The sequence below is a fragment of the Synchiropus splendidus genome, chromosome 14, assembly GCF_027744825.2.
Source record: "Synchiropus splendidus isolate RoL2022-P1 chromosome 14, RoL_Sspl_1.0, whole genome shotgun sequence".
NCBI lineage: Eukaryota > Metazoa > Chordata > Actinopteri > Syngnathiformes > Callionymidae > Synchiropus > Synchiropus splendidus.
This window is the reverse complement of record NC_071347.1, coordinates 8,478,898-8,505,853: the sequence shown is the minus strand read 5'-3', so window position 1 is coordinate 8,505,853 and position 26,956 is coordinate 8,478,898. Positions and strand designations below refer to the sequence as shown.

The 26,956-nt window shown below is 43.5% G+C and overlaps 5 protein-coding genes across 15 annotated transcripts in view; 2 read left to right on the top strand and 3 right to left on the bottom strand.

Annotated features, from left to right (window-relative positions):
• Nucleotides 1–4,830, top strand: part of ccnd2a (cyclin D2, a) — a 123,938-nt gene extending 119,108 nt beyond the window's left edge. For 2 of the 4 annotated variants that reach the window (XM_053884807.1, XM_053884806.1), the window contains exon 7: nt 546–4,829. In XM_053884807.1, coding sequence (XP_053740782.1) covers nt 546–719 — 174 coding nt within the window. In that variant the 3' untranslated portion in view covers nt 720–4,829. Of the gene's footprint in view, nt 1–545 lie in introns of all 4 variants that reach the window. The other 2 variants (XR_008416504.1, XM_053884805.1) reach the window with 2 other exon arrangements.
• Nucleotides 4,831–5,223: 393 nt separating this feature from the next.
• Nucleotides 5,224–26,956, top strand: part of tigara (TP53 induced glycolysis regulatory phosphatase a) — a 30,089-nt gene continuing 8,356 nt past the window's right edge. Inside the window, exons 1-6 of one of the 2 annotated variants that reach the window (XM_053886497.1) lie at nt 5,224–5,418; nt 5,928–5,965; nt 6,402–6,523; nt 7,608–7,685; nt 7,754–7,864; nt 8,607–9,860. In XM_053886497.1, the coding sequence (XP_053742472.1) occupies nt 5,297–5,418; nt 5,928–5,965; nt 6,402–6,523; nt 7,608–7,685; nt 7,754–7,864; nt 8,607–8,969 (834 nt within the window). In that variant the 5' untranslated portion in view covers nt 5,224–5,296 and the 3' untranslated portion in view covers nt 8,970–9,860. Of the gene's footprint in view, nt 5,419–5,927; nt 5,966–6,401; nt 6,524–7,607; nt 7,686–7,753; nt 7,865–8,606; nt 9,861–26,956 lie in introns of those variants that run through there. The other variant, XM_053886498.1, reaches the window with a different exon arrangement.
• On the bottom strand, nt 9,734–12,348 carry LOC128771219 (fibroblast growth factor 23-like). Its single transcript, XM_053886499.1, has 3 exons — nt 11,969–12,348; nt 11,399–11,502; nt 9,734–11,332 (listed from the first exon to the last, which is right to left on the bottom strand). Exons 1-3 carry the CDS (start codon nt 12,174–12,176, stop codon nt 10,898–10,900), a joined length of 747 nt encoding a protein of 248 aa, XP_053742474.1. The 5' UTR covers nt 12,177–12,348; the 3' UTR covers nt 9,734–10,897.
• LOC128771220 (fibroblast growth factor 4B-like) lies at nt 12,847–22,541 on the bottom strand. 2 transcript variants are annotated; one of them, XM_053886500.1, is made up of 3 exons: nt 21,910–22,541; nt 19,806–19,909; nt 12,847–17,861 (listed from the first exon to the last, which is right to left on the bottom strand). In XM_053886500.1, exons 1-3 carry the CDS (start codon nt 22,271–22,273, stop codon nt 17,685–17,687), a joined length of 645 nt encoding a protein of 214 aa, XP_053742475.1. In that variant the 5' UTR covers nt 22,274–22,541; the 3' UTR covers nt 12,847–17,684. The 2 variants fall into 2 exon arrangements, with proteins under 2 accessions (XP_053742475.1, XP_053742476.1); XM_053886501.1 differs by having other exon boundaries at nt 12,847–17,857.
• The window catches only part of slc45a3 (solute carrier family 45 member 3), a 29,289-nt gene continuing 26,442 nt past the window's right edge, over nt 24,110–26,956 (bottom strand). For all 6 annotated transcript variants that reach the window (XM_053886488.1, XM_053886490.1, XM_053886489.1 and 3 more), the window contains one exon: nt 24,110–26,941. In XM_053886488.1, coding sequence (XP_053742463.1) covers nt 26,528–26,941 — 414 coding nt within the window. In that variant the 3' untranslated portion in view covers nt 24,110–26,527. The remainder of the gene's footprint in view (nt 26,942–26,956) is intronic.

Below are 26,956 nucleotides of genomic sequence, written 5' to 3'. Positions count from 1 at the left end.
GGGCCCCCTCCTCCCTCCCCTTCACTTCCACCTCTCCCCCGTAATTACGCCGACTCTCACCTCCTGCATCCTGCTGTCCCCTCTGTCAACCATGCATCAGGGGAGGATATGAGAGCTCAGTGCTGTCGAGAGAGTTCTCTCCCAGGTGGATTCTCAGGTTGCGGCAGCCGCCTTTGATGGTGAAAGGCAAGCCGGCCGGGTCCCACGTCGAGCCCCTGCAGGCAGGCACAAGGACTGGCTCTCGTTAAAATAGCACCACCTTTGTGTTCCCACAGGAGGTGGATGTTATTAACATGGCTTTAGTGCTAACTGTGTTTTAAAGCACCTTTTGTTTCTTGGATGTCCGGGAATGGACGAGGTCGGGGGGTGACCTGGTGTGTGAGCTGCCTGTGGTCGTTGACCCACCACAAAGGGGTCTTAGTCGTAGCACTAGAAACAGACTGTCTCACTATTTGAACAACTTTAAAGAAAGGCATAGTCATGGTAGCAGTGCACATGTCGGTCTTACCTGCAGCCCTAACCGCTGTCTCTGCTTCTGTTGTCAGGACGTCCTGAAAGGATGCCAGGAACAGATAGAGAGTGTGCTGGTCGACAGCCTGCGAAAGAGTCGACAGCAGCATCAGCAACAGCAGCAGACGCAGCGCGGCCCCAGCAGTAAAGGCCTGGAGGAGCTGGACCAGTCCTCCACCCCAACAGATGTCCGCGATGTCAACTTGTGAACCAGCGGAGGGCGCCATTGCACAGGATTTACAGCAACAAAAAAAAAAAAATTAAGAACAATGGAAAAAAAAAACTTTCAACATTCTCAAAAGCCGAAAAAAAGAACAAAAGAAGAAAAAAGATAAAAACACAAGCCCTTGATGAGAAAAAGAACAATGCTTGCTAGTTTTTTATTCGTAGATTCTCCGTTCTTCAAGTCAAAAAACTCCTGCCCTTAGATATTTTGTCGCAACGAATTCGAGTCATCGGAAAGATCCTCTGTGGTGCCGTGGATATTCAGAAGGGAAACCAATCATATTTGCAGTCTTCCGTTGATTGTACGATCTTTTAAGTTATACGTATATTCACTATAGCTTGACATTGAGGCTGTTGTTGCATACGCAGGATCACAAGCTGGCTGCAGTTTGAGTCTTTGTACTATCACTCTATTAGCGGTCTGAGAGCGGACTCGTGTTGAGAATGTGACGGAGAGCGCTATGCTAAAAGTCAAATTCCAGGGAGGATATCATAATAATTATTAGTAGTTTTAGTAATTATTATTTTTTATTATCGGAAATTGTTTGAGTAGTTGAGATCAATAAGCTCCATTTGTCAGGCTGCTTGTGTGAGTCAGTTTGTGGGCACAGTGTGCCTCTACCTATGTGTGAGTGTGTGTGTGTGTGTGTGTGCGTGCGCGATCGGAATACCACATGAGATCCTCTATGTAGATTAGCAGTGAAAACTCAGCGCGAGGCACTTGAGCGACGCCGTCGAGGCCACGGCATCGCGTTTAAAGACAGAGCTACATGTCCTGCTGTATAACAGGACGTCTGCGCTTTTTTTGCGTGTCCAGAGATGACCAGCAATAAACTCATTCAAATGAGAGACCGAAGCGGACACCAATTCCTCTTCAAGCCCCTTCACGTTTTCCGGAGGTTCCTCATCTTTAGGTCAGAGGTCATGTGAAGTGTTTGATACTGTTGTTGATGTATTTTCACATGGTGTTACAGTGCGGTGTTTTCTAAGTTGTGACAGACTGTTTCAAGTCTTCGTGTCAGGAGAGGCTCCCGGGAGGGAGAGAACGGGGTAACTTGCAGTGTTGTACGCGAACGGATGTGGACGGCACACAGGGAGTGTGGAGTGAGAGAAGCTGCAGGCTGTATTGCAGTGTGAGTTAAGAAGCCCCCTTTCATAGCAGTTCACTGCTTTTTCGAGTCAGACTCGTTGGCAGGATGGTCCATGTGAGGAGCTGGGGTTTAATCCTTGGTGACCTTTTTGCTTATGGGGATAGATAAGCGCACACAAGTTAGCTGTTTCTGAAGGTTCAGGCGTCTAAGGGTTTATGGAGCGTTGTCAGCTGAGCAGAGAATTGGAGAAGCAGCGATGAAGAAGCTCCACATTGAGGCTTTCTGTGAAGCTTAGAACAATGGGTCATGATCGAAAGAACATGATTGAAAATGTGTTTGTGGCCTTTCCTTACAGAGAGAGAGAGTCAAGTCACCTACAAAGGACGCACGGCAGGCACATTTTTTGAGAGTGGTCATAATGATGTAGCCTTCCTCTGTGGACAAGGAGGCCACAGCAGTGTCGTGGTCTTAGCCAATGCTGGCTGAAATGCCCGGGGGAAGGGAGGTTTGCTCATTAAAAGTGGTTGAAGATGAGTTTATCCATGAGATGCTGCTGTGTTGGAGAGCAGGATTGACACCAAAAGGCCTCACGTCAAAAGTAAAAGACGTGCAGAATTCATGCGTTTGGATTCACAAATGAGGAACGGAATGCTGCCAGATCGCGTTAGGAAGAACTTTCTGAGGGCAATTAAGAGAAGTTAAAGTTGATAAAATACTGTCAATGCATTTGGAGTCCCACATAGGGCTGTGTTTTTTTTGGCTGCCCTGTATGATTTCAATGGAAAAGCACTTTGAGAACATGCTCCCCAGGAGATGATCACCATGATTACATTCGATGTTTGATGGCGGGGAATAGATGTTTTGTTTTTTTTTTCCTTCTTTGCCATTTCTTTGGTTTACTTGGTAGGGCTGGTTTCCCAATCATCGGTTATACCCTTTTAAAAAAAACAAGCTTTTCCACAACTTGAGACGAGAGGACATTCCAATCAGACAAACATTCCCATTGAGTTGGACAGGGAGCAGATCTGAAGCAAAAAAAAAACAGTGGGTACAGGAATTGGAAACGCTGATGCTCGACGACCCATGGGTTCTACTTTGTTTTCTTTGACGAGATTTGTTTTACTTGAATTTTGTTTTTGTTCTATTTATCTGCATCACAGCCAGAGATGGGTCCCGCGAGAGTGAACCCCAGTGGAAGGGTGGTGGTATCGTCCGATATTTGCACATGATTAGGTTTTATTCAATTGAAAAAAAAGGAACACCTTTTGTTCATGACCACCCTTTGTGATACGTGCTGCAGGTTTCAATTGGTGCTGGCTTGAATTAGCAAAAAAAAAAAAAAAAAAACAAAAGTAATGATCTGTCAGTCAATACATGTCTGAGCTATGCTGCTGCCAATCATTGGTGAAGGGGACGGACATCAGCGCGGAACCAAGGACACGTCATTCTTACAGCTGTGCCTGTGTTTCCACAAAAGCATGTGATATTGTCAAACTGAAGGCAATTAAGTGACATGGAAATTTTTGCCATTTTGACAGTTAATAAGTCCCCTTCGTTTTGTTTTTGCCTCTGCTGGATGTAAGCTCGCTCCCAAATTTCATGTTTGTGTTTTTTTTTTCTTTCCTCTGCAATGCATTGTTGCATGTGTTATATGTTTTGACCACATTTCCAATTTGTGTTTGACATATTTAAACGGGGGTGACCAGAACCGCAAAAGGGGTTTTCTACGATTGAGAGATACTGTATTCCAAAGTGAAGCGAGGACGCAGGAGGTGGTGTGAAGACATCAAGATTAAATGTATTTTTATTGTTGAATTTTTTGCGCTGCTAAAAGCTAAGAATTTGTTCCATTTATACAAAAAAAAATAGTTGTGATGTGTCACTTAAGTGTGCTGCTATTTTATAAACGTTTGTATTATAATATAATTATTTTACTGCTTAAGAGATACATTCAGAAAAAAAAGAAGTAGATGTGATAGAAGAACATGAAATGAGTATTCGACTGGAAATGTTCTTTGTACAGTTTGCCTAGATAGCATGTCCCTTCCCCACATTTGTATCTACTTTGCTCTTTTATTCCCAGTCACATTCTGCATCAGTGGTATTTCCCTATACCTCAGGTTTACTGGATCAAGCACACATACAAATACAACCCATCAGCTATACCTCTGCAGTCAGGGAGCCTCGGGTAGAAAAGACAAACTACAAAGGGGGAGGTAAAGAATGCAAAGACACATTTGCAGTTTTGTGGATGTGTCCTGCTGTTTAAGCAGGAAAACAAACCGTGCAAGGCTCCTACTTGGACTATACTGGAGGGCAGTTAGGGTGGAGGGTTTTTTCATGTATCCTGGTGCAACGTCTGTCAGAACTTTCCCATGATGCTTTCAAAAGTGACTCCCCGTGTCAAGAAATGCAGATGTTGTATGTGAGAACGATGCAAAATGGCTTGCTTATCTGACGCCACATGAAGGGTTGAGCTGCACCTGTTGCCATCAACCATCGACTCTCTGGTATCTTGAAGCTTCCGCGGTGCAGATTTCCCATGTGTTGCCACCAGAAGCACCAGCTCCACCAGCCCTCCACTATAACTCTTATTGTGTACCTCAAATTTCTGTTGCACAACCTCTGTTCAATAAACGTCTGCTTTAAGGGGTGTGACACCACATCAGATATTTCCCACGTCTAGTTGTTTGGGGTTTGTGTGCATGTGTGTACGAGAAATGTCGCCAAAAAAAACCATGAAAATTCCCTTTTCAGTTAGTAAAAAGAAGAAGAAACTCCAAGCAGAAATGCTCGATCATTAGTTTCGAAGAATGTACTGTGTCATAAAGAAATGCATATTAATACAGTCATAAGGTTAAGTGGAAAACACACAGCAAAACAGTTCCAGTCTTGTCTGAGCGAGGTCGTAGTTGAAGATTGTTAAGTTCAATAAAATTACGATTCCAGCACATGTGGAATGAGTGTTTATTACTAAATATGTTTTAAGTTCATTTAAAAGAGAACCAATACATTGGGACGTCGTATGAAAGACAGTTCAACTTTGTACTATTTGGCACATACATTTTAGTTGCTTGCAAGCAACCATTCTCAGTGATGGACTTTTTTTGCTGCATCAGTAATAGCAATAATAATAATAACAATAATAAACGCGGATGTCTACCCAATGATACATAGCTGTCTTTATAAAGATAGACAGCAGTTGAGTTTGGACTGATAACAGAAGCTGACATATAGATAGGACTGTTTACGGCAATTTTGCGACAGCCGGAAACCAGAACCGCTTCTGATCCAAATAAGACGTGATCTACTATTGTGTCCAACTAGAGACACAAGAATTCTTCTTTCAAAACTGCGCTGACATTACCAGGCAGCGTTGCTCAATGACTAAAGGTTAAAAGCGAAGATATAAAAGTTGCTTACATCTTTGCTGGTGACAGGTGTTATGGCGGACATGACGGGTGTCCGCCATGACACCTGTCATGTCGGAGTTCGAGTACCGTAAAGCTCCGTATAGAAGTGCAAGCGCATTGAAGAAGTTAGTTACCGCCGACATGACTACATTCGTGTGTGGTCTAACACTCGTTCGCCAGTAAGTACAGTCGTGTTATTTGTGTATATGTTTGCTGTTGCGTGCAGTGGTCTTAACATATCTGTTTACGTGTCTGTTGTAGTACTATGTTAAGCGTAGCTGGCAGTTCCGAAGTCAGTTCTACGCGACCAATATCGAGGCTTGTGTTTTCAAAATCCCTTCAGTCGATGACCAGTGTCTTCGATAGAAGGGCAAGTCATTTTGAAGTAATTTATTAAACTGTAATATTACTGATTCATATAGTCATACAGTTTTAATTGAAAGGGCAGTGTTGTTTTCTGGCCACCGAGGGTCGCCATTGCTCTGTTTTTTGCACCATACAGTGAACTAATAATGTTAGTTTTAATTTTCCAAAGTAGAATAAGGCAGTGATGAAATGACGCGTTTGGTTTGCATCATTTTATTAGTTCGTATTGTCAACAATATATGGAGTAGTAAGACTTGAATAAACTATGAACCACACCTATAAATTAATTTCACAATGTTAACTATTCATCTTTCTCTTCCAGTGGGGAAACACAGTACAATAAAGATGGCCTCCTTCAAGGTAGTAGGAGTTCCCTCTTCCAGTTCCAAAGCTTTCATGTGTTTTCCACCTCATGGGGTCTGAGGTGCAGGAGACTGACCTGGGTACTTGACTGGTCTTCAGTCCTTCATCAGGCACATACACACCTGAAAGCAACTTAGAGTCATCATCAAATAACCTGTATGGATTGTGGGAGGAGGCTGGGCTACAGTGGATACAAATGGATTCACTGTCCATCACCCCGACCACCAATTACAGTGATCAAAATTTTGCTGAGTCGTCCAGTCCGGTGTCTTGTCTGGCATGATTGTTACCTGTTCTGGTTAGGATGACACCAGAAGCTCACTGAAGTAGAAGGGATTTGTGCAGTCACCTGTGGCTCTGTCACTCTGAACCTGTGTTGTTTAGATGAACATGGACTCTCTGACTCCTCTCTCTGTTCCTACGTTTCTTTCAGGTCAAAGTGTCGACTTGCCATTGTCAGAAATCGGGCTGCAGCAGGCCCAGGCTGCGGCGGAGTTCCTGAAGCAGGTCCACTTCAGTCACGTGTTTGCCAGTGACATGCTCCGTGCCCAGGAGGTATGATGACGCACTTCCAAAGTAGATATGTAACAGTTGCCCCCCGCACCCGCGCAGCCCTCACACATGCTACTGGTGCATTTTGTGCTCATGTGTTTGCTGTTATTTAATAATAGTATCATTCTGTAATATTTGGTTGATGTGGTAACTAGACCAGAGATCCCCCACAAAAGGGCTGCAGTGGGTGCAGGGTTGTGTTGGAACCAATCAAGAGGACACCCTTTCAGGTGTCTTAAGACTATTATCAGTTGCGTGTCAGTCTGGTGCGGCTTGTTTCAGCTGACACTGGATTGGTTAACCTTGTGTGTGCTTGTTTGGTCGGAACAAAAACCCGCACTGTGGCCCCCTAAGAATCTGGAGAACTACAAGTCTAGTATTCAGTCACAAGTGACAGATCTGGAAGCAGGATGCCATGTTCACGACACCGTACAGGGAGGGAACACATCCTTTCCTTTAAAAATTCAACACAAGACATCCCTTAAACAGGAGAGACAGGTCCACTAAACTTGTGCATTTTTCTGATTTCTTTCTTAACCTCTGAGATATATTTGTATAAACTAAGGATGGGATCCGATTAAAAAAATAATCACAGTTCACAAGAAGCCACATTTTTCAATTTGAATGAATTTGGTATATTACTGAATGAAATGATGGAGCCATTCATACATTTAAACAACACATCTACGATGGTGGCTATATTCAAGTTTTTATATCACCTTTTTTAAGCTAAAGCTCTTTCAATGTCTGGAAAATATTTGTATAAGAATTTCAATGTTATAAGAATGTCAAGTACATTCAGAGTAGTGGAAACCCTGGCCATTGTGTTGTGAAAAACCTCCCTGAACAAAAGCCAACAGATGCTTTTGTTTGCTTTTGTTCAGGGATTCTTCCATGTTTGTTGTTGTTGTTATCATCCTAGCTGCCACGTGTCTTGTGCATCAGCCAGGAACTTACAAAGGTTCCCTGTTGTCTGGAAAGCAAACTTTTACATTAAATTAAATTATTTTTTTGTTGTAATTAATTAATCATAATGAACTTGTCAAAGTCCCACCACTAATATAAACACACATTTATTGTCTTGCAGACAGCGCAAACAATAGCCAAAGTCAACAGGAGTTGTTCGGGATTACAAGTCATGTGTGACCCATTGCTGAAAGAAATTGTAGGTGTCCTTCCCATCGAGTGGCAATTGGAAAATATCAGGTCTCAGTTATGTTCTTCTTGATCCAGAGCTTTGGGATGGCTGAAGGAGGACCGATGCAGGTGGTCAAAGAAATGGCTGCAGCAGCTGGTCAGGTGTTTCCAGGCTTCACTCCTCCGGGAGGAGAGACTCAGGAGCAGGTACATGCTGGAGTCAAACCAGTGCATGAGATGCAAAACAGATGACCGCTGAAGTGTGAGGATCCTCTAGTCTTTTAACTGATGCTGAAATGTGAACATTGGTCATCTAGCTGAGTATAATCTCTTGCTCTGGCTTGCCAATGCTGACTGCTGCTGGAACTAAACCCATTGCTCTTTAACAATATGTGGGAAATTCACAACTCATTTTCCTGTGTGTCTTTAACCTTTTAAATCTGGATTTCATTAGATCTGAACTCCCTGAGGTAGAAAATTGTTCACTTTGATTCGATATTTTAGGATTTGAGTTTGCAGAATGGCACGCGAAGACTTGTTTATGTCTGGGTGATGCAGTAAAATGAGCATGCACTTGATCAAGTCACACAAACCTCTCTCTGAATAAAAAGTCAGTTTGTGTTGAGAGTTTGGTTGTGTTGTGTCCGCAGGCGGGGGGAAGTTAGGATGTTCTATTTGCGAGCTGGCCTGGTCAGGATTTATCCATTAGAGCTTGGCTTGGAAGTTAACTCGGCTCCGCATGATGATGACGATGCACATATACAAAGATAGAATTGAGGCGAGCATGAGTCTCCCAATCAGCGAGAGCGGCACGCCCACTTTCAAACTCCCACACCAGTTACAGGGTGTTGCATCAAGATGAAACTGGAGCGCATGTGACCTTTCATCTTTCAACAGTGACTAAATCGACGCACGCAACTGATGATTAATTCATGTTTGCTTTGTTCAGGTAAAGCTGCGATTTGTTCAGTTTTGGGGGAAAATGCTCCAGAAAATCGGGTCAAATATCCAAACAGAGCCAAATGACAGGTTTTCTTCTGGCCTGTCCACTGTCCCGCCCAATGTCACGGTGTGTGACCTCCCACGCCATGCCCTGCTGGTCTCCCATGGCGCCTACATGTGTGTGGCGGTGCGCTACTTGGTGCAAGACTTGGGCTGCACTTTACCGCAGGGTTGTGATGAAGCCAAGATGTTTGCCTTATCCCCAAACGCCGGCATCAGTCACTTTACTTTAACCCTCAGGAAAGACGGTGACAGTGTCCAGGTGTTGGGAGTGAACTGTCAGGTCATCAATAAGGGAGTAGATAAATGAACATCCGTAGTTTTAAAACCTATGAACATGTAGAACATCACACGCACCACTGTGCAATGAGATACTATACATTTCCCGCTCTGAAAGGCAAATAAAGAATGAGGCACAGTGCAACGCTTTATTTATTTGTGTCACCTTTTTTTTTCACCTCTACATATGACCCCAGAGACAGAGGTGCGTAGCACAGCGTCACCACCATCGCCGTCGGGTTGTTCATTACATCGGCTGTGGGCGGCTTTGTGCCTTTTTTCAGTTTGTGCTGCTATATTTGTCCTGCTGAAGTTAAATTGGTACAGCTTGCTGGTGACTGTGCAAGAAATGAGTGACTTTTCACTTGAATTCATCTTCCGATCATCAAGGACCATCGGATTCTGTTCAAGTTCACGTCACAAGAGAGATTACGGATCACGTTTTTTTGTGCAAAACTGAATATTCCAAACTAAACCTTAGTTATATTAACAGCACTGAAATCCATGGACACAACGCTCTCTGGCTCTACTTTTATTTCACTGATATATTTATTAATAGAACACCACTCTCTTGTTGTAGTGTATTAGTCATTTTTTTATGCTCGAAGTAGTTGAGTTTCAACGGCATTTATAATGCATAAGGGCTGTTGAGTACTGGTTCTTATAAAATGGCCACCGACACCATAAAAACTGATACCTGTATGCAGTAGCATGCAATTTTTTAATGTCATTTTATGACATTTTTATTACATTTGTGTTCATATAGCAGTGAAACTTGTGACTGTCACCCATGTACAAGAAAAATATTCTGAGGAATGTTGTTCATATTACAAATGATATACAGTATATGAGGGGACAGAAATTCAAAGTAATTGTATTGGTGAATACTCAAATCCAGGTACACATACACTGCTCGCACTTGTGTCAGTGCATCCCTACCATAGGAACATTTTAAGAACAGAGGTGACGTGCACAAGTGAACTTCACCAATCATTTTTTACAGTTTTCTCGACGATACAGATGACACTGACACTTGAACGCAAACTGGAAACGCACTGTTGTTTATCATGAAAAAGCAAAAACTGTACCAAAAGTCACCTGGTTGCAGAGTTGCTATTCATGCATCAGTTTGTTATAGAACCCAGTGGTAGAGACTGTGAATCAAAGTGGAAGCCCCTTTCATTTAGTGTTCTGTCCATCACAGTTTCTTTTAAGCTGTATCCAAGCTCCTATTTTGTAGGGCTTTAATATTCCATGTTCACCAGCCAATGTCCAACTTTTCCGCGTCTTTATTTTAATAACGTTCATCTGAACCGCTCTACCTGCGTGTTGTTAGTTGACATGATGCCGGTGCTTTGACTTCACCTATAATAAGAAAGCAGAGACAAGCATAGGATAATACATTTTATTATTTACATGGAAAATAACACAATATCAAATATATAAATAGTAAAGCATGTTGTTGTCTAAGAATTTACTCTCATCAATAAATATACATTTCCTGTTATTTCTCGTTCCTGCTGGTGTCCAGCACCTGACAACAGTGGTCCATTCGGTGAATTGACGAAGTGTAGCACAGGCGATTCACAGTCTACACATATGCAACACAAACATTGCCACATATGGCCTTAAGTTTAAAATTTAACTGAGACAGGAGGTGAAAGGACAGCAGGACACAGGTTGGTTGGCTCCTGATATGTCGAAGACTACCACGGCTTTTTAAAGAGGATGTGACATAACGCCTCCTTGTGTCAACATTATGTCAACTCATTTGTTTACAGAATGCTTTGTGTGTGTGTGTGTGTTTTTTCTCTTTTATGCGTTTATTTTGAGAAAAGTGTTGAAGGTTTCATCTGCTTTAATAGTGAATTTAGTCAGGCCACAGTAGTTAAGTTTGAATGTGAGGACCTGAATTCTGTTGCTCTGTTTGTCTAGCGCCTTTTCAAATGCATGAAGTGATCAGTCGGGATTTTGGTTGTTATATTGTTGAGTTACACCTTGGGCTCTGTCTGCAATGTTGGTCTTGACAGGGCTCTCTGGCGCACTGGGCTGGAGGACCTTCAGGGGGTCATCACAGGACGTGAGGGTCTCCTTAGACATGGATCCAGCCTGGTCCTGGTCTGGCTGTCTCAGATCTGTATCCTGATGCGAAGGATCTGGCTCGGATCTTAACGGGTCGGATGGGTTTACCTCCTCACTCCTCCTTTTTCGTTTTATTAACCCTCCAAACAGCCTTTTCAACACAGCCCCGGGAGCTTTGGGTGACTTCTTCTGACCCGCTCGCCTCTTCGTCCCCTGTAGTCTCAGCAGTCGACCTGCACTTAGAGAGTGAAAAACCTCGCTGGGTTCCGTCCGGATGCGTCCAAAGAGGCAGTCGTCTCTGTGGTTGTTTCTCTGTGTAGTCAAAAACAGCGCATGTTAGATGATAGATGGTTCAGGATCACAGCAGATCAAACTCACCGAATAGTACAGCTCTCCGTTGGGGTCCATGCAGAGAAACTCTTTTCCCTTTAGACGAAATATTGACACAACGTAGCTTGTGTCTGTTCTAATCGGCAGAATTACTGTAACGAAAGAGTGGAACATCGATAAGAGCACGTAACAAATGACTCTCTCGTTCTGTTGAACTGAATTCACTTTCTGGCAATAGTCAGTTTGGCTGTCGTTGTTGTGGAAGAAGTGTCTTTCTACACCTGAGAACAAGTCGGTCGGACTAACAGGTTCATATCAGGCTACAGATTACCATGAAAAACTGACGAAAAAGTCAAATTTAAGTTGCCCCTTACTTTATTTTTAATATTTGTCCAGCATGTCCTTTCCTGGTCTACGGTTTCATGAATATTTTATATATATATATATATATATATATATATATATATATATATATATATATATATATATATATATATATATATATATATATATATTCAACAGTTGATTGTACAAATGTTCACTTGCTTACATCTCTCTTGTTGTGAGAGTTTAAATCTCACAAGAAGAGCGTCAAACCTGTGACAGTGGTGGACTCACCCAGTGGCTCTTTGTGAAAGCCTTTCCTTATCGATCCGTCCACTTCTGGGGTGAATCGTCCAATGCCACCTGAGGATTCTTCTCTGGAGTCTCGCCTTTTCTGCTGCGCTTGCATCTGCTCCTCCGTATCCGGAATCCTGGCTTTACAACCCCTCGGCACAGACACGTGGACCACAGTGAGGAGTAGTGAGAAGGCAGCCAGCTGCATGGTCAGTGGAGATGCGGAGGTTCTCTCGTCTCTGACAGGACAAAGGACTGAGGCGGGTGAAAAAGGCAGCTTCTGGGTGAGGAGAAAGTCCAACCCGACTATTTAAACAAGGGGGTTAATAAACTGGCTAACTGATTTACCACGGTCACACAGAGTTTTCCCTGGCGGAGGATGGTCTGTGTGGAATCCCTGCAAGCTCTAACTGGTTGGTACGCATCTTCATGGTGATGAAGGAATGCAGCGTCCCGTGAAAATACCTGCACGGATTAAGACTGATACAAATGTTGTCTGGTCTGGTGTGTTCAGGCCTGAAAAGAATGGTGAGCGTATTTTGTATTGTCTTGTTACATATCTCAAACTACTTCAGTTGGGAAAGACATTTCAGAAGAAGCTGAAAATGTACTTACTTGTGTTTTTTTAAATTAATTTTTCCATTTCCCCTTTGTCTGCAGGCAGATTTGATTTCCTTCCACTTGTAGGATAAAACACCTTGTTTTAGGTGTGCTGTCTTATTTTTACAGTATCATTCACTTTTGTCCACTCTGGCTCATGGATACATGACATTCCTGCCCCCTGATGGTATTTTAGATAAGGTTTATAAGAGACTGAATGGTGAAAGCTCTGCCATTGCTGTAATCAAATCACGGTGCTGTTGGAATTGGTTGGGTTTTATCTGGAGCGAACACAGCTTGGTGGCCTGCTGTGAGGAGACTAGTATCCAGGCTCCTTGAGGTGAGACTGCACACACAGTGATGCAAGTGAGCCGCAGGGCTTTGTTGTGCATTATTCATTCATACCAGAGTGGTGACTTGTTGAAGGTCATGATCCTGGCAGCACTGCTGGGGATCTATGACACTGTCTGAAGGCAGGTGACAGTAATAGCAATTGAAATGTCTTGTAATAGTAGTCAAGCCTGGAGGGGATAAAGACGTGGACTTCTCTGCATCTGACCCGGTTGGAGCAGAGGAGGTGGATGGATACTGAAGAGTATTGTGTCGAATGTTAAAAACGTCTTGTCTGGCATTGTTGGTCCATGTGAAGTGAAGAAATTATTTTAAATGCAAAGCTAGAATTTCGGAGATTAAAAAAAAATGGTGCTAAGAAAGACTGAACATATTGTTTGGTTTTTGCTTTATCTATTTTGGGTTTGAAATCAACTGCTGCCGATGAGTTTAAGATTTTCTTCATAGTCCATAGAGGAGTACCTTAAAATGCACAAAAGCATTGAGCCAGAAAGTTTTTTTTTAAATGCAACAGTTCCATCCATGGTGCATGTCAGGCTCTGACGGTGGCGGATGGTTAGCTCTTGTGTTTTACATAGCTGCCATTCGAGGGCGCCATATCATAAATTATTGCATCTCAAAATGATTTTTTTTTTATGTATTTTGGAGAACAGGAACCACTATGACACCAGTTTCTATAAATCCTCTTTTATTGTTATCATAGTAGTACAATCGACTGCTGTGCACAGCACATACTTAGAAAAATAAAAGGAAAACCATTTGTAATATATTATTTTACTTATTCGTTACCTGTTTTTTGTTTTTTTTTTCTTTGTCCAGAAGCAATGATTGGAGATGTTTCAATGTACAATCATTTCAATCCTCAGAACTAAGGCAGAAGGTGAGGTATATGTCTACAAAACAGGAGGAGTTTGGGGGGAAGCACTTGTCTCTCAGTGCAGGAATAGAACGCTGAGAGAGACACAATGGCTGCTGGCTCACACACACCTTCCCTGCCAACTGACACAATTGTAATAAATGGTGTTCATTCAATTGTCCCGTAAGGTGGCCCTTTCAGGCGTCCAATAGCAAAATTCATATTTTCATGAAGATGAACAACAATTTTATTAGCAACCTTCCTCCGATACAGCGACATCATACAACCTCCTTTTGCTTCATAACAACAACGACAACATGCAAAAACACCTTCACAAACGAAAGACGTTGGCACTTTGGGTGGCCAAAGACCCAATAGATTATGTGTTATCATATAAATAAGTGCTTGTTTTGACAACCACATCATCCACACCTCGACTATAAAATGTGCACACACTTCTGATTCTCACTGAAATGATAAATTACTGGATTATACCATCTGAAAAATACAATTTTATATTAAAATTCAATTAAATTAATTGAATGAAAAGTCATCACCTCCTTTATGTCTTGAGTATTTGATTCCTCAGCTACATTTAAAGCTCTGTGATCACAGAAAAGGATTGATGCCACTATTGCTACTGTTACTTTCAAAGTAAACTACACTCAGCTTTGTGTCACATGATCGTGTACATGCCACTGAAGACTGAGTTGATCTGTGCTTTCCAGTATTGCTAAGGAATTCAACATCAATTTCAAGTGCCTTTTCAAAAGTCAAACTCGAGGCCCGGGGGCCAGAACGCTGAGTCATTCTCAGTTACCCGCAAGTGCTTGAAAACGTCCACCAAAAACCGGTTGACCTCAAAATAGTGAGACCCATGAGGACTGCAGTGTTTAAGCTGGCACTGTGATCTTTATAGGGATGCAACAATCCTGATCCTGGTATCAGGTATTGACCGATCCAGTCTCTTCAAATGGGATTGGGTATCGGTGAAAAAGGGCCGATCTTGACATTTAAACTCTATGTTTAGTGCTGACGTTGACGTCACACGCGGGGCCGGTCAGAATAACAACATGGCAGCAGCTAACAGCAGTTTCTCAACTCGGCCATGTGGGAATGACATGCAACATGTGCAAAACGCCGTTTTTACTCAGTGTTATCCCACAGCTAACACTGGATTCGGTATCGGTCAATACCCAAAGCCCAGGCATCGGTGTCAGGACCATAAATGTTGGATCGGCGCATCCCTAGATCTTTAATGTCAACAATGAATCTGAAAATGGTAAAAAAAAATGAAAGGAAACAAGAGTGTCTGCAGCTTCAGCTCCTCTGTCCTCAATGGCATGGTATCAGAAAGTGGACGTCCAAGTGTATTTCGACCACCTCGCACGTCCATTTGCTCACTGACCGTTCCATTTCACGATTGCTCCCCTGATTCAACCTATTTTTGCATGACGTACGAAGGATTTCCTGCTCATGACAAGACAGTGATTGTAGTATGTGGTTTCATTTAAGACACCATTTAGGATAAAGATGGGAAATTGACAACAGGTTTCGACCACATCTGGTTGTGTTTCCACCCTCCACACACACACAAGCATGAAACAGAGGACCAACTGTATGTATATGTCAGCAGATAAATACATATTTCAATAAATGAAAACTGACTCCTATACAGCAGGTCCTGGAAGCAATATATCGCCTCATAAAGTAACCAAAGTGTATTCAAGTATTTGGTGCTGAAACCCAACCTTTTTTTGCAGCAACAGCTGTAGTCGACTGGTTTCTCAAACCAACAAAAGTTAATAAACCATTCGCTGCATACAAAGTTGCTACCAGCCAACCACGTCTTCTCACATTTGAAGTAAGGTTTTCAGTACAGCCTGGCCCTCGTGAATACAGTGAGAGGGCCCCTGTTGGCATTGACAGAACCACCAACCAAGTGCCAAAACAGAGGGAAGACGCTTCATAAGCCATTTCCAGCGACTCCATTTAACACAGTTAATAACAGCAACCCATTTGAAAGTGCCTTGTACATATACAAAGAAAAGTAAATAAACTCACATACATTCACATAACTACTTCAAACACAAGACATGACGTCTAATAAAGTCATTGCTGACGTAATATCTGCAGGATGGATTGCAGTGTCAAGTAAATATCTGTAGAGGGCAGTGGAAGTAAAACAACTAGCTCTGACTGTCGGATTGTCAGCAGCTCCCGTGGTTCAAGTTACTGTTGTGTTTCTTTATCAAGCACGGCACACAGCTTGAGCTCTGGCACTAGAAGAGGTGAACTTAGGCACGGTACTGTTGCATGGCCAAGCAGTCACACATGGCTACGTCCCGAGGTTGCCACTGCCTCGTCTAGCTACTCATCACTTCCGAAATGAATTCAAACGTAGAGCCACTATAGGTCTTAAAATGATTCCACGGAATAAAGATGGGCGAGGTTTCATGAAACAGTGTCCATATTTTCAGAGGCCACAAGATGGCGCTCTCTGCTCTAAAACCTTAAGATTTGAACAACCGTTGAAAAAAAAACCACTTTTAAACCAATAGAAACTGTTTCATGAAGCCTCATATGTTCATCACTAGAGGTATCTTGATACAGTATTGCAGGGTTAGTGAAACAGTGTCCTCATATTCAGAGGCCTCTCGATGTTACAAATTACATGAGGTTTGAATTTGTTAAGTCCAAACATTTTACAGCAAACAGTGCCAACTGGTGGCCTCTAAAAACCTAGACACTGTTTCATGAAACCTCATCTACCTACCACCGTGAAACAGTGTCCACAGCCCATTTGGTGGCGCTCTTGGTTAGAATAACGTGATGAAAATGGTCTTTATTAGATTATGGAGCAGAGTGTGTGTGGCGTCTGAAATGAAGACACTGTTTCATGAAGCCCATCATTATTGTGAATGATTGTCCCCAAAAGTGACTGGAACTACCAACGTAATATCACCCCAGAATAGGGGACTAAAGTTGCTCAACATACTGTATGTGTTTTCATTTGGTGGAGACATTTCTTTGAGCTTATAGAAATGGTGACATGTAACCAACGGTGGTGTATTCTATGCTACTATTGCACCTTCTTCCACTGCCTGCTGACTTAAGCCCGGAATCCCTGATGTGTATTCGGACATTGTGCTGCCTCAGAAGCCGTTTGAAATTAAAACTGGGGTTGTTAAAGGATCTCCAGGATCTAAATGATCATTTGACTCGGAAGCGGCTGCGTCGTGTCTCGCTTTCTAAATTGCTCTAGTTATGGACGGGAATAAAAAGTGAGGAAGCTCCGGCTCTCTTGGAATTGGGCTAAAGACCTTAGTGAGTCTGAGGGAGTGATGAGTTACATTTCAGTCCTATTCCTGGCCCAAGCAACACATTTCTCGCATGCATGGAAAAGAAGGGCGGGGGGGGCATCAGAAGGAATTCAAGGCACCACCACCACCACCACCTCATGACAAAGCAAGGAAAGGAAAACATCAGCACATTAAAGGTCGTCAGCACATTTGCCCTGGCAGAGACTCACTCACACGTTCTCAGGAGAAACTCCATGTGCACATGTCTTTCTATATCTTCCATCCAGGACATGAGGTATTGTGAATTCCATTAAGGTTAACCAACAGCCTCCAACAGGGGAGGAAGTCAAACAAGCACCCTAGTAACTGGAAGATCGGTGATATATATCTGCTCGCTATCAAGCCTCTTCAATTTATCACAATGAAAAAATGAAAAACATAAAAGCAGCAAAGATCGTCCAAAACAACATAATCCAGCCAAATATACATAGTACAAGATGAATAAATATTGAGTTTCTCCTTCAGTCCCATGTTTTCTGCGATATAAATTTTACCTGGGTTATAATCCACATGTGCAAATCGGTTGGTTATTGCCAGTCTGTGCTCATCATATTCGGGGCAGGAAGTGCGTAACAGTCATGGCAGTGGTGGCCTTGTTGCCCCGCTTTGTGCGTCCGTGCTTGCTGAGTGCGATGTAGGAGCCTCTGTGCGCCAGAGACTCGTAGGCGTTGTAGTTGTTTGGGAGGAAACTCTCCCTGAACTTGCACTCCTCTTGGAAAACTGTCTGGAGGGAGGACAGAGATGGGCAGGAGAATTACTGAAACAAAGCACAGTCATTTCAAATAAAATAGATATTTTGTTTTTATCAATGCTGCATGTGTGGACGAAGGAAACAATAGATATAATGGAGCATCAAGGTCTTTTTTGGTGAAACAATAGCACCCACAATAAGTACATCTGATGTGTTTTCGTGCATGCTTTTTCATGCTTGAGGTCAACAGGAGCGATATGTATGTCCAAAATCCAGCGGCACAGTTCAGAGCAGCAGAAACATTTCGTCCCTCAGGGGCCACAAACTCCCAATTTAATCTACTATCACTTCATCGGCTGCTCACAGGCCAACGCTTCATCACCCGCCGCCAGATAAGAGAGTCACATTCTGTCCGTCAAACGTATTGACCTCAGCAGACAAAGCGGCGGCTGTGTGACATGAACACATGAACAATTTCAAGTGTTGACTTGCATTGTGATGAGACACTCATCATAATAATCTGCTTTGTTTGAAGGGAACAAAATTGTTTATTGTCACGTCAACTCATATACACAACATCAAGTTCAGTAAAAGCTTGCGATACAAGAGGCTCCAAATAGTTCCCTGTTTATATCAGGTTAGTTTATAAGGTCCAACATTCGTAACTTTCTCTTTGGCTAGCTCACATTACAGTCATTTCTTGGACTGTGTATGTAGCAAGTACATTTGCACAGCAGCTCTTTATAAGATGACGCATCACGTTCACTGCAACCTCATGTCTCTGTAGCACAGTTTAACCCTTCTTTTTTAAGTTTGTTTGGCAGATTTCAATTCCAGTCGCAGGAAAGTTACTTTAATATTTGTCTCACATTCAAGAGTCTTTGCATTCCCAGGACTAAGAGTCCATTGAATGTCAAACCCGGTGCCGCTAACTTATTTTAAGTGGCTGGCAAGAGCTGGAAAGTCTAGTTGAATATGATAAGACTTGATGTAACAACGTTTTTTTTTTTCAGCCCTTGACCTTGACTGTGTTTAAAATTGTGGACCCTTGCATGAGTGTGTTTGACACTGGTTAAAGTTAAAGTTATGGAAGAAAAACGATTTCATTTGTGCCCAGCGTTACTGGTGGATCGAGTCATCATTAAAGCACTGTATCACACAGTCGAAAATCCAACACTTTACTGGGCTCTTGCTTCCCTCAGTGACCTCAGATGAATAACATGTAAACTCCCAGACGTTTCTCTTGAACCAATAAAATGTTCCCTGAAGTTTCAGGATTCTGAGACGCTTGCTTTGCTTCAGCGAATGTAACTAGATCTGGACAAAAGTGAACGTTACAGCATGTTGAAGTGCATCTGGTTCGCTCATCATTATTTCCCCATATGACCTGCAGGCTCGTGGCAGCGATGCTCTAAATAGACCTAGGCATTGTGCGACCCCGAGATCCTCATTCGGCCCTTAGCTGTCACGTACTGAGAGCAATCGTACGCTTTTTTATATTGAAATTATATTTCATCTGATGAGGGCACACCATGACCTCACACTTCACAGTTGCGTTGGTGAATTTCAGCAGCTTTAGTTTTCCAACCAATACAAGTATTGTCTTGCTTTCCTGATGAGTTTCTTTCCTATCGAACCAAAACCATCTGTTTTTCACATCTCTCCTCTTTCTTTCTACACGTTTTTTAATATGTACCACATTCTCTTTGCTTCTTTTTAAAATGTTTTGCACTATCACATCATCTCTAACACATTTCAAGATTTCAAGTAGAAGCTCAAGAAAGCCACTTCAGATGTCTTTCTCAGGTGAAGCTGGTTCCATCGTGAACCTCCACATTCAAGTCCCTCACACTCCATGGAGAAAACCCGTTTGTTCTTTATATTTTTATGTTAATATTTTCTTATTACCACCCGTAACTATTGTTCCCATATCTTCCACACGACAACAACACGGAGTAGATCTGAAGACACACCTACCGTTCCATATAACCTCCCCCAGCTGTTCATTGCTACGAACATCTCGCTCTTCACCCCGTAAAGGCTCACCACTCCTCTTTCCACCGTGGAGATCTCCAGCAGACCTGGAGGAAGGAAAGAGAATAACTTCATATGCTGATGATATCACACGTTATGTCCCGTCCTGTGGCATGTTCAATGGATGAAGCCAGAAAGGTTGGACTGCCATATGAAAAGTTGCTCATTGGTTCATGAATGTGTTCATGCATCTCAACTCAGCTTCTATTGATCTTCACCACCCTTCTGTCCAGCTCATTCCTCCTCCACCTCTCCTTAACATCCTCCATACGCTCATCCCAGATCACTACATCATCAGCAAACATCATGGTCCCGCAAACCTCGTCTGTCCTTAACCGTAGCAAATAAAATGGGGGGGGTGAGACTGAGCCCTGATGTTCTCCTAATCTGACCTTGAATCCCTCAGTAACTAACACAACACACCTCTCCACTGTCCTCCACTGTCCTCACTGGTTCTTAAGAACCCTGTCAGAGATCAGTCTAGTTCAGAGGTGGGCAGTTAGGTTTCGTCAGGGGCCACACTGCATGCTGTGACTGTTGTGAGGGGCCGTCACGCCAAAAGACAGAAGAGCCTTCAACTGCACACCATTTTTGTTGCTAAAATATAATGAATCAAGAGTATAATTTTGCTGCAGCATATGCTTAAAATATATATTTTATTTTATATACATTTTATTTAAAGAATATTCTACTACTAATAGCATGAATAGCATATTAATCAAGTTATACTTGGAATCCCAACAGAAATGGATAATGAAACATGATTTTTCAGTGAAGTTTTGCTGACCTCATGAGGGCCGCATGTAGCCCCCGCACTGAGACACTGAACCCATCAACCGCACTCACCCCAGTTGTAAAACATCCTCACTCACATGGCATCATACATTGTTGGGAAAGTTGCATTTTGCGTCCTACACTGACAAAAAAGGCAGCATTCAACGTCGCATACTGATGCGATGGCAGCGCCATGTGTAAAAAAAAGACGGAATTTGGGTTGAGGGTGCACTGCGGGATGGGGCTCCACTCATTCTATGTGTTTAAAAACAGCCGTCACTAAGGAGGAGGGCCACGTAAGGTCATAAATTCAAAGTGACATCCAGTTTCCTTCAGCGTCTCCCTGCGATGCTCCCTGCGGCTCACGCATTGCCATACCTCCGCATATAGTGCTCTTCATGCTCCACGACGTGCGATCCATTCCCGCTATATGGAAGTAAAAGACGTTTTCTTTGTCTCTCCCCCTGCGCATGTGTGCCATGCGCCCGTGCGTGATGCTCCACGTGGCCCCGCCCAATGCACGATCCACGCCACTCCGCCTGGAAAACTACTTTGTGTAACGTACTGCGCTGAAGGCTGCCTTTTTCGTCAGTATAGTGCGCACAAGTCCACTTTCCCAACGTCAATATCGTGCGGGTGGATGGCCCAAACACTAGTCAGGCCAATGGCATGTTTGTTTATTTTCTCTCGCCTGTTACATCTCAGACATACATGTTAACATCCCAATCCTAACTCTATTGGTTGTCTATTGAAAAACAAGTCAATGTTTGGTTGAGAGGCTTGTTGCATTTACCGAGATGAAAACATGAAGTTTAAAGCAGCAAGAAAAAGGAATACGGGTGAAGCTTTTACTGCCCAGACCAGTAGACTCTGCACTCAGGAAGTCACTCTGTTCTCAGTTGAACAGTCAAATGTACAAAATGTTCTCACAGTGACGTGTTTACTGCTCCTGCACTAGTTATCACTGAACCACCCCCCGATTTTACTTACTGCACAGTTTATTTAGATTTTTGTGGCGCAAGTGAACTTCATGGCAGAGGTCTGTGCTCACCTGGGTGTCTTTCTATGTGGAGCAAAGTTTGGATTGTTCCTGGAATCACAGACATGCTGAATGATGTGTGTGAACCGGGGGTCTTGTCAGGGTCTGTCGTTCCTCCACACTGCCATGTTATTGTATGTGGGTGGTGAATAGGGTGAGGTGATAGGCAGCATCTTTAGGAGGGCGGGGGTCTCGGTGGAGGCATGCAGATGAGGGTGAGGAGCAGGAACTCACTGTACTGGTTCTCATCGTGGGCACCGCTGATCCTGCCGTCGGGGAGAACCTGCAGGTGGAAGCCGATCCCAACATTGCAGTAGAGCCTCCTGAGCCGTTTGATGCCCAGCAGGTAGTCACTCTCCCAGCTCTGCTCCGGTTTCTCCCCGGAGACCCCCAGCACGGATCGGGAGAACAGCGTCTCCCACCGTCTCTCCAGCAGCGTGGCATTGGTCCTGCTGCTGCTGCTCGGCAGCGGGATCCCCGTCCCCACCTCCAGCAGCGAGGCCAGCAGCAGCAGCAGCAGCAGCGGCGGCGGCGGCGGCGTCCGGTGCGGCGGCGTGGCGGCCTCGCAGGACATACTGCCGAGGAGCCTCCGAGCCATCCGGTTTACCCTCAAACGGCCACGTGGTGGAAATTAACGAGGCTAAAAATACCGCGCGTCTTGTTTTCCTTGCTTCGGCATGACGGCTGCGGGCTATTCTGGGCGCGCGGATCATGAACCCCGAGCGTGGCGGTGGAGGAGGAGAGAGCGCGGCGGAGCTGGAGCGGATGGAGACGCAGATGGCGGCGATCACCATGTTTCGCAGCTCCCCCGCGAGCCCGTATCTCTCGCGCGCGCTCACCGACACACGCGCTCGCCCTCACGGCTCCATCCAGTCACCGAAACCCCGGGTTCGCTGCCGCCGGTCCCGCCGCATCCCGCGATGACATCACGCAGCGGAGCTCCGTGGTGCGTTCAAGGCACTGGAGCTCGATGAGCGCTGCTCTGTCGGCAGCTCATTGGAAGCTGCCAAATTGGGCCGGTGGTCACATGCCTGTCAGGCCGTTTCCTTCTTTAGACTGGAGGTGTAAAAACAGACCGCTTGTCACTGGCGAGCAATGACCCTGTGTCGGCCCTTCCAACAGGTTAACTAAGGCTGCTTTGGTCCTCCACGTGCTCCTTCGGATAGTCATTTCACTATCGCCCACCAGAGGGCGTTTGTGAACTGCTTATCTGGAGAGTCCGTTGAACCCCGCCCTGACCCAGGGCCCAGGACACGCACACCCCAGACCGCGTCCTGTTCGTCTGTGCAGAAGTGACTTTTTCACTGGGAGCACACGGTCAACACAGCATTCCTTCCGTTTTTCGCATGGCAGAACGCGCCGCTGGACATCAACATACACCTCTGCGAGTTGAGCAGCAGGTGTCGCCATTTCCCCACCGCTTCTCTCAACACCTACCGCAACGTTTAGAAGTAGAACTACATCGATGAGTGGCTGGTTGCCAGACACGATCATTTGTAGACAGGGTTGAAAAATCCGTGTGTTCAGGTGACCGTAAGTTAATATTTGCAGTTAGAATCATCGTGTTATTAATCAGCCGTTCATTTAATATCCAAAGGACATACAAATAAAGAAAAATACCTTAAATTTGTCTCAAAATCTGGGATGTCCATAGATTTCTGATGGAATATGAGGGGAAAATATTTCTCTACACAATACTAGGTTGCTTACCGACAAACAGAAGGAAAGGTCTCCTATTCTCTTCAAATTTCCACCAATTATTGATCTTCCCTGTTATTGATAAACACCAGAAACCTAACAAAGAATATTGATGAAATAGTTGCTCAATAGCATTACTATGGGGGGATGGTGGTGTTTTGGTGTCACCTTATGTTAGATTTTAATTCATTTTCATGCTCATAATTTATGAGTGACACTTTGACCTGATCAGAAGGAATCAAAATGGGCAAAACGTCTGATCTTGGTGAGTTAAATGTTACAAATAAGCCATAAGTCTAAAACTGTTTTTCCTCATGACAAATAAGCCATAAGTCTAAAACTGTTTTTCCTCATGCTTTATTTTTTTTTCTAAAAATGTAAACAAAAAATGGCATCCCTCCTTATAGTTGAAATAAGAGTGAAAAGTAAATCTAAAAAAAATAATTCAGTCATCGCTCACCAGATGGAGCATGATCTACGTCCATGCTGGACATTTTACTTTGCTTGAAGGTTGTAATTTTTAAAACTGAGGAATGTAATTTAAGTACATATCATTATATCTGGCCTTATAATTTGCAGTAGTAGGAGTTGCTGAGGAGGAGGAAGATGCCAATCGCCCTAGTGATACTGTGTGTACTTGCACTTGTTAGGCTTCATCTATGAGAGTATGACACCAAGGCAATAATGTATTTTGACTGTGAGAATGCATTGCATGGCTTCCTTATCCACTAGATGCACGTCAACACACTTGAATAAGAATGCAGATCTTTTATTATCAGCCCCATATAAAATCTATTTCGCAACTGCATGTTCAAACACAATCACATGGATTCATCCAGGTTGACTCAAAGACAAAAGTCTCCCAAGTGTGTTGGTTGTCAGGGGAAAAAAAAAAGAAATGACGGATTGGCACTGAGAACATTCAGCTTGGAGTCAACGTGGCCCACAGAAGACCTTTCACCAGCGCGATCTGATCTTGAGGGAGGCTGAATTGAGCCAGTAAAAATAAAAGTTGATAAATACATAGACGTCAGCAAAAGAGGATCAAATAAATTATAACTTTGTGGATGCGTCTTTGTCGCACCTATAGAAATCATTTCTTTTTCACAGAGACCACCTGACAGAGGCCAAGAGTTACAACTTTGTAAAAGCATATTAAATAAATATGTATGTACAAAGATTTAAAAAAAAAAACAATGCACAGGCACTTGTTTGTGCTACTGCATGACAACGCGTTCCTGCGTCTTTCCGAGTAAACACAGCGGCTTGTTTGTTCAGCGCAAGAACTTGGCAAATCCGGGTAAAGCTTCTCCCACGCCGAGCGGATCATCCGATCCTTGGGGTCCGTTCGAGAGTCTGGTATCTGAACACCTGGATGTTTCCACTCTGACCAAATGTTTCCACCATTGTGAGTCAGAAGAACGTCTCTTTAAATTGCTCACGCTGTGGCACTTGCAGCTCTTAAATAATCCCAGCATCATGAATTCGAGTGAGACGTCACCGCTCCCTGCACAACACTTTACTGATTGTCGTCAGAGATGACAGGATGGAAGGAAAACTACTTCATTAGAGGTCGAGCGCGGAGACCCGAGACTGGAGATCAGATCGCTTCACTGCACAAGGCGTTTTCCAGGTCTACTGTTTAAATGACATCACACATTTATTCATCTCCACATCCGGTAAAAACATCAGTAAACTTTGAGATATTCTTTTAAATTTTAACTGTTTATCCAGATTGCACTTAAAATTCTCTTTTGATAGTTGAAGGAAACTCTTTAGTCTTCTATATCTTCATGGACGCAGGAGTTTTTCTGCCCTTTTGTAATGATCCTCATAGCAACTGACAGAAAAACAGATGTGAGCTATTCTGATACATAATATTTTCATATAACTGATGAAGAAAACTTTTAAACATTTCTTGTACAGTGAAAGTCTGGTTAAAAAAATTGATTGATTTGTTCATAATTCAGTTTCCATTTTATACGGTGGATAAGTAGGACATAATTTAAAAGAAAAAATGTCATTGAAAGCCTCACATCTTTGAAAACCCGTTTTCAGCGAAGCCCTTGCTGCTTGCAGAATGTTGAGAGACAAGAACAATAGCTGGAGACCTGTCTGTGTCTGTGTGTGTGCCGGACAAAACACAAGAATTGTGTTTTTCCATCTGAAAATAAACTTGCTATTTGTTGAGTCTGAGTGTGATACAGAGTCAACATCACTTATCTGGCCGATGACTCACTGGCTCCACTTTTTTTTTTTTATCTCTGTGCGCCCAACTGCTGATGAGGACGTGGATTTTCATATCGAACTCTGCAGTGCTGCAGCAGGCGGAACCAAGTTTGGTATTCTGTGGCCCTCGCTTTAGTTGACGCTATAATGAGAGCTTGAGACGACCACGTCACGGTTTTTCGGGGCGTTTCTAAAGGCACTATTTTGATGACAGACAGTTCAATAACAGAATTTTGCATTTCATTTTCAGATTAATGTGTTTTAGACAGGAATTGTATCTGTTCTAAATGTAACTTGTAAAGATGCTAACATTTGTTTGCCACCAACAACCCAACATAACAGATACTGTCAAGAACATCATTCAGCTTAACATTGAAAGCATTCATGGTCACTTCTGTGAAGACTAAATTCCTTACTTGAAGTTGCATTTTGGTCAGATGCAAAATGTGAGATTAATTTGCCATTAATCTCGAGTTAACTCAGCCCTAGTGCGATTAATTGAGATTAAAATTAGAATCAATTCGTGTGATTTGGGTTTGTGTTGCTGCTCGGAGCTGAATTCTCGGAGCACACTTGAGGGTCTCACCTCAGGATCCTTGTGTTCTACCACTCATCAGTTTCAGTTGTTGAGGAACTTAAACACATGACTGAAACGAAACAGGAAGTGAGTCTGAGCAGTAGATAATGCAAACGCCAGGCGACTGATGCCTCATGTGACACTGCAGGAGGGTTAAAAAAAAACATTTACAAACTTGACGTTACAGTAAATTTGCTTGATGATTCCTGAGAAAAACATTTGTTGGGTAAAAAGACCAAACATGTAAAACCTCTCTTCACCCAGCGGTGGCACTTGACTGACTACAAACCAAAAGGCATTCTGGGAACAGCAGTGCATCATAGTCAAACTAAGAAATCCTCCCCCCGCTCAGCTTTTGAGGTCCTTTTGGTCAAAGACGATGTGACTCGCCGTGTAGATGGCGACGACGCCGAAGATGGCGGCGCAGGCGATGTAGGCGGTGACGGACTGCGCGAACTGGACGATCATACCCATGAAGAGAGTGGGAAAGACCTGAGAGAGGAGGAAGGTGCTGTCCAGGATGGCGAAGTCCAAGCCCACGCCGCGCTTATCACAACCGGCGTCCGCCGCCTCCAACTCGCCCGCGACAGGGATGTGGGAGGAGCCGTTCTGATTGTTGTTGGGGTAGAAATCGTAGCTGTCCTGCCTGAAGAAGACGTGGTGGATCAGACCGGCTTCTTCTTCTGCGGGACTTATATAGTCCTGCTTGGTTGCTACGCCATTTTTAAGCAGGCCTTTGGTTTTCCTTTTTGGCATGTAGATCTGAAACAGGAGAGA

Coding starts and splice junctions, on each gene's coding strand:
- LOC128771219 (XM_053886499.1), bottom strand. CDS start 12,176: ATGCAGCTGGCTGCCTTCTCACTACTCCTCACTGTGGTCCACGTGTCT. Junction 11,503..11,968: donor CTTTCACAAAGAGCCACTGG/GTGAGTCCACCA, acceptor CTTTCGTTACAG/TAATTCTGCCGATTAGAACA. Junction 11,333..11,398: donor ACGGAGAGCTGTACTATTCG/GTGAGTTTGATC, acceptor TTGACTACACAG/AGAAACAACCACAGAGACGA.
- LOC128771220 (XM_053886500.1), bottom strand. CDS start 22,273: ATGGCTCGGAGGCTCCTCGGCAGTATGTCCTGCGAGGCCGCCACGCCG. Junction 19,910..21,909: donor CCACGATGAGAACCAGTACA/GTGAGTTCCTGC, acceptor TCCTTCCTCCAG/GTCTGCTGGAGATCTCCACG. Junction 17,862..19,805: donor GGGGGAGGTTATATGGAACG/GTAGGTGTGTCT, acceptor TCCTCCCTCCAG/ACAGTTTTCCAAGAGGAGTG.